Source organism: Malus domestica, chromosome 14, assembly GCF_042453785.1.
Source record: "Malus domestica chromosome 14, GDT2T_hap1".
Taxonomy (NCBI): domain Eukaryota; kingdom Viridiplantae; phylum Streptophyta; class Magnoliopsida; order Rosales; family Rosaceae; genus Malus; species Malus domestica.
The window spans coordinates 22,718,101-22,723,993 of NC_091674.1; the positions used below are offsets into that span (position 1 = coordinate 22,718,101).

The 5,893-nt window shown below is 39.0% G+C and overlaps 1 protein-coding gene across 1 annotated transcript; it reads right to left on the reverse strand.

The window, feature by feature from the left end:
* Nucleotides 1–3,087: 3,087 nt before the first annotated feature.
* Nucleotides 3,088–4,458, reverse strand: LOC103431094 (uncharacterized). The gene has a single exon (XM_008369245.2). The coding sequence runs from the start codon at nt 4,309–4,311 to the stop codon at nt 3,454–3,456; it is 858 nt and encodes a 285-aa protein (XP_008367467.1). The 5' UTR covers nt 4,312–4,458; the 3' UTR covers nt 3,088–3,453.
* Nucleotides 4,459–5,893: the final 1,435 nt, after the last annotated feature.

A 5,893-nucleotide genomic window follows, 5' to 3' on the forward strand; every position in this document is an offset into this window, starting at 1 on the left:
CTGTTCTGAACCACTCATTTGACTGACTGGCCTGACTGTGCATTCAAATTCATGTTGTACATACTTCTGACTGCTATGAGCCATGCCTCTGATTGACTTGTCAAATTGTGGCATTCAGACTATGTTGCCCATACTCATGATTGCACAAAGCCATGCTTCTAACTTTAAATGCTTTGACTTTTTAGACAACCGGCATAGTAGTAGAATGCACAAGGGGTGGGTTCAAAAAATCGAAAACCAAACTGAAGCCGAAAAAAATCAAATCGAAAAAAAAACCGAACCAAAACTGCCAAACTGAATCGAATCGAATTTGGCTGGTTCAGTTTCAGTTTTAAGGTCCGGAAACCGAACTGAAAAAAAAATCATATATAAATACTCAAGTTTCAGGGTTTGAACCCTGACCCAAGTTAGGGATAATTGCTTCAAGCTAGCTTGACTGCAAGCTTTGTGTTGTTATAATTGTACCAGCAAGTTATTTATAGTTTCTAATAATTTAATGCTTTATAAAATTTATTAACTTTACAAAACCCTAGCCGTCTCACTCCCATAACCCATTTCAACTTTCATCTTTTCTCAAACACCCTCTCTCTCTCCACTCCGCTGCTTCATCTCTGCCTTTGCTTCCTCAGTCTCTCTGTCTCTCCCTTTCATTCCTCTCTTCCTCCAAATCAGTCTCCCTCCACTCTTCTCCTATCCTCCTCGCGGATTCCTTCTTCCAAACCATGATTTTCCCTCGCCCCTTTCGAATTTGAACCCCCTCCAAATTGGAAGATTCTAATTCGGGTTTTCCGTTCTCTCATAGGTAATTTTCAAATCAAAACGAATATGATTTATATTGTGATTTTCTGAATTAAAATAGGTTTTTCTTTTAATTATTTTGTTGGGATTTTGCATATTTTAATCTTCCAATTTGGCAACAGATGCATAGGTGTTGCCATGGCTGACGAGAGGTTTGGGACTAAAAACAAACCCCTAAGGTAAAAATCTCTCCTGGCTGCTTTTTAGTTCTTTTGGGTTTATTTTCATGGAAAATCAAAGAACTAACACATGCATGGGTTTTCTTTGCGAGAGCTCTCGGATCCACATCAAGAAAGACGCACCGACACCCAATAATGTCAGATCCATGGCTAATCGTCCCAATTCATATTCATTTGATGCAAAAGTTTTTGCATCTCAGATTTTGTTCCAGATTTTAAAAAAAAAAAATCATGGAAAAAACCGAACTGGATTGAAACTGAACCAAAAAAAATTGAACCGAACTGAAGGCGCATCGACTCCTCACAAAGGGTTAGTCACTTTTTCTCCACTTAAAGCATTTTGCTCATCTTCTCTATCTAATACTGACTTGATCGTCGAAGAACCTACGCCACATGTTCCTGGTTTCACGATCCTTTGCTTGTCTTTGTTCTGGCAGACTCACTCCGACTTCTGAAATTATCCACTCTGCCTAGAAGTACAACTTGCACAAAATTTGTTCCAACACCCATGTTGACAGTTGATTTTCCCTTATTTATTTGATATCCCTTTTCAGGCTTAACCAAAAGTATTCCTGATTAACAACTCATTCTTTTTCCAAGCAATGAATTTAGAAACCAAAAACCCATTACGTACCTTCAAAATTCCACAAAAAAAATTGCATGAGCCATGTTAGTCCATTCCCACTCATTCAAGACATGGTATTCGTTACTACAAACTATATATTATATATCTCATTTCGATCTCAACCTAATTTTTCTAATCAAATTATTAGTGGCCAATTAACTGCAAGTATTAAAAACAGTAACGAACACTCAATATGGAATTATAGTAAGAAATTAATACAATTATAAACTTCGAGTATCTATAGCTAGGCTACATCTTAACCCTAGCAAAAGAAAATTAGTTCATAATAAATTTAAATAAAAATATGATATAATCCGAAACATGGAAAGTATACGCCTAAATTCCAACTCAGCCACTTGACTCACTTCTGCGGCAAAGCTATGAATTCGAACTCCAGTTTATTCCTCCTTGTTCTCAGCCTCTCTCCCTCTCTGTATGTGTACCTGTAGGTGCTGGGAGAGTCCCTCAATATTTGTGTGTTCGCCTGTTTAATGTCGATAATAATTTAATTCATTGAATATTTTTTAACAGCTAATGGACAGTCTTCTATTTCTAAGTCTGTTTTAAACGCGGAGCGTTATAGAAATGGACCAGCATTTTGGAGAATAAGAGTTTGTGGTTTTAGCTTCAAAGTTTGATTATTTACTGTGCATTGCTCTCTTTATATTTACAAAAGTGGGCTTTTAGAGTCCTAATTTCTGCACCTTCATCATCTGGAAAAATTTCATCTCCGCTCTGTTTGCATTTCCAGCTTCAACATCTTCGACATGTAAACCTGGCTCATTTGGTTGCATGTCTCCTTTATCACAAACAGGTACTACTACCGCTGAACAAACTACCACTTCCTCTGGTGGGTCTACAAATCTCTTTTCACAAGAGCTTATGCTACTGTTACATACATACAGCTGTATCTATCTTTTCTTTAAATTGTCGAAGGTTTTTTATTTCACCGCTCTTAGGATTCATGGAGGCCTTATTCTTTTGAGTAGTTAAAGTCGTGCCCATAACCTTGCTTTGATAGGGTTTTGATCCCGCCCTTCTCATTATCTTGCCATTGATCAAACCTAGTTTCGTGTGTTAATTCTGTTGCGTGCTAGTTTAGTGTTTAAACCTCACATCAAGGACAATAAGATGTTTCGGTATCTGTCATTCACTTTGTTCCTTTTCTTCCAGGTAAAAGGGGGTGGCTGACTTAATGCGAAAATGACCAAAAGATGAGGATGATATTTCTAATGAACAGTTAATCTCTATTCGTTTGTTTTCAGAACGGTCTAAAACGAATTCTGTGCTCACATTTTACTGCAATCTTTTTGTTTTGCAAGTCACTTCTTGTTTTTCATTGTCACAGGCGCGCAGGCAAAACAAGCAGACGAGGACTGAATTTGAAGAAGAAAGAAGCATCGCGTTATGATGCCTCCTACAAGCAGTTCTGTTCTTTCAGTACACTTTCTTTTCATGTTGGTAATTGAGTTTGACAACTACAAATATCATGGGAATGAAAATAACTTGCTAGAATCCGAAGGTTACTACATGTTAAAAACATTAACCAGACCATATTACTACATGTCAAATATCATGGGAATGTACAAATATCGATTACATCTTCTTTAAGATGATCACATATTACTGCAACACACAAACAATAAGTGAAACTTTGGTATGGCTATGTATTAAGAGTAGTTCTTTCACTGAAGAACCTATGAATGACGTTCGGAAATGCCTAACCTAGTAGAGTACATAATTTTTTTGGGGGCACTTACTTGAAAGAATTGATTTGCCTGCAAAGACTAGCTTGTAGGTTAAAAATGGTAAAACGCAAAGAATTGCATTGATTATATGGATATGACCTCATCACCCCAGCACAGATGAGGCATAAAAAAGAGGATCCCAACTGCCATTAGCTCCTCCCCAATTGCTACTGTCACAGTGCAAAAACTGCTGCTGATCTGAACACCAAGCACCACCACCACCACCATTACCATCAATCTGTGACAGCTGCTGCGTGCCCGCCGCCATCACTTTAGCATCGCCAATGCTTGCAATTGGCAACGGAGGCTCCATAACGCATTGTTCTGGTACATACGGCATGTTGTTATTCGACCACGTGGACCAATTAGGCACTTGCTCATATGCTGCTTGACTCTCATTGGTCCACACCATGTTTGGGTTTGATGGTGTTGGACAAGGGTGAACCTGATGCTGCCACTGATTTTCTAAAACAATTGGGTCCTCCTTGTGCGGGTTCACGAATCCCGCCACCGCACCACGTAGACTAACTGACTCCGGTTTCGTCCCACTAGTTCCTTGTGGTGGTTGTGGGAGTACGCCAGTTATTCCCTTACCATCCTGCAACTTTGCTTTAAGTGCACCCAGCAACCCATCAGCTTCCACCACATTCCCACACACCGCCTCAAACGAAAAGGGCTCCACAATTTCCTCCACGCCCCCGGACCCAGCACTCTGTGGTAGCTCAAAATTGGTTCGGGCGTTGGCACCGCGGAGCGCTCGAGCAGCACCATCATATGCCCGAGCGGCATCCTCCGCAGTGTCGAATGTCCCGAGCCAGAGCCTCACTTTCTGTAGAGAGTCCTTGATCTCCGCGACCCATCTCCCAGACGGCCTCTGCCGGACTCCCACGAACCGGTGGTGGCCTCTCGTCGACTTCTTCTTCCTCCCCCGAACGCCGTCGTTTTGTTCCCGCAAAGCCATTTATAAAACCGTCCTCGTTTTTCTTCAGTCTCTGATTGAAACCGTCCGAGAACGGATTGCTCGTGGATTTATAATCATGGGTAAGCTGAAGAATCCGGGAGTCGAAGAAGCCGACAGATAACAAGGTGACAAAAACGTCGCCGTCCCAGTCCTGCAGGCTTCAATTGTTTTTAACGACGGAGGATTGAAATGACTGGAGAAATGGTCAGCAATAATTTTTTTACCATTTTTTTTTGTAATTTTGGTTGCATCATTGCATACGATATGTCGGTCCGAAGAGAGTATGAAAGGGCGGGAAATACCCAGAATACCAGACGGTAACACTTCGATTTTGTGACCCGGCGCTGTAATTTTCGATAATTGTTTGTTTGGTTTAAACGCTGTAAAAAATGTTGAAAATTTGAAATCATTGAATTTACCGTTTAAATTGTAACATGTTTATGTTTTTCACTAGTCGGGATTTGAACTTAAACACAAAGAGAACAGTTGCAAAGAAATATTTTAATCACCGAGATGATCCACTACTAGTACGATTAGTATATTTTGAATGTCTTAATAATTAGGGTGATTACGATTAGGGTGATTGCGAAGTTACCAAAAGTTAATGGAAAACACTCTAGAGAGAGAATTTAGCAGGGGTATTTGGAAAATTTCGATTCATATTTTTTATGATTGAGTGCGATGCTAATGATATTTAGTCTTACTACTCCAAATTTAATAACACTAGAAATTCATTGTATTTGATTGCTTATACAATGTCATGGTGTCATTGTCGTAATAAGTTTTGTTTTGTTGGCTATGGCCAGCTCTAATATAAGAAATATGAAATTATCCTAGTAAAGATAAATGAGTTTCATCCTAGGTTTCAATTTCAATGAATGAATTTGTCAAGATAGGAATTTTCTTTTTTTTCTTGTTTTTTAATTTGATGGTAGCGTGTGGTGGCAATATTTATGGAAACAATAGTAAATGAATTCAATCAAGAAAAGAGTACAAAATTGTGGAAAAATCCGACTTAAGTTTGGTTATAATCTTCAAACATGGAAATCAAGAATAAATCTTGGAGGAGAGTCCATCCAAACGCAAGGAGACTCGACTGTGAGGGTGTAACGGGCAAGGAGTGGGCTAACTCGTGAGCTTGGTGGTGAACATGGGTATAACTGACCTCAATGATCAAAGGAATCAATGATTTCATGTTCTTCACAATTTATTCAATGAGGGACGAATTGGTAAGAAGATCATTCACAGCTCCAATAATTTGAAGCGAATCACTCTCAACCTAAAGTTTTTGAAAATCCCCATCTATCGCCCAAACTAAGCTTGCACGAAACGCCAAAGCTTCCACTCGCAAAGGGGAGAAAACATTCTTGAAACTCTTGTAAATTTTGTCACGCCCCAATCCGAGATTAAGTCTGAATTTGGGATTAAGACGTGATTCACACTTTAACTAAATTAGCTAATCAAAAGTAATTAAAATGTGTAGACAGAAATAAAAATTAATAGTTATATATAGAAAGTCAATGTAAACATTGTGAAGCCAAAAATAATCACAAGGTGACATGTGGATTTTTGGATAAAAGAG

Coding starts and splice junctions, on each gene's coding strand:
- LOC103431094 (XM_008369245.2), bottom strand. CDS start 4,311: ATGGCTTTGCGGGAACAAAACGACGGCGTTCGGGGGAGGAAGAAGAAG.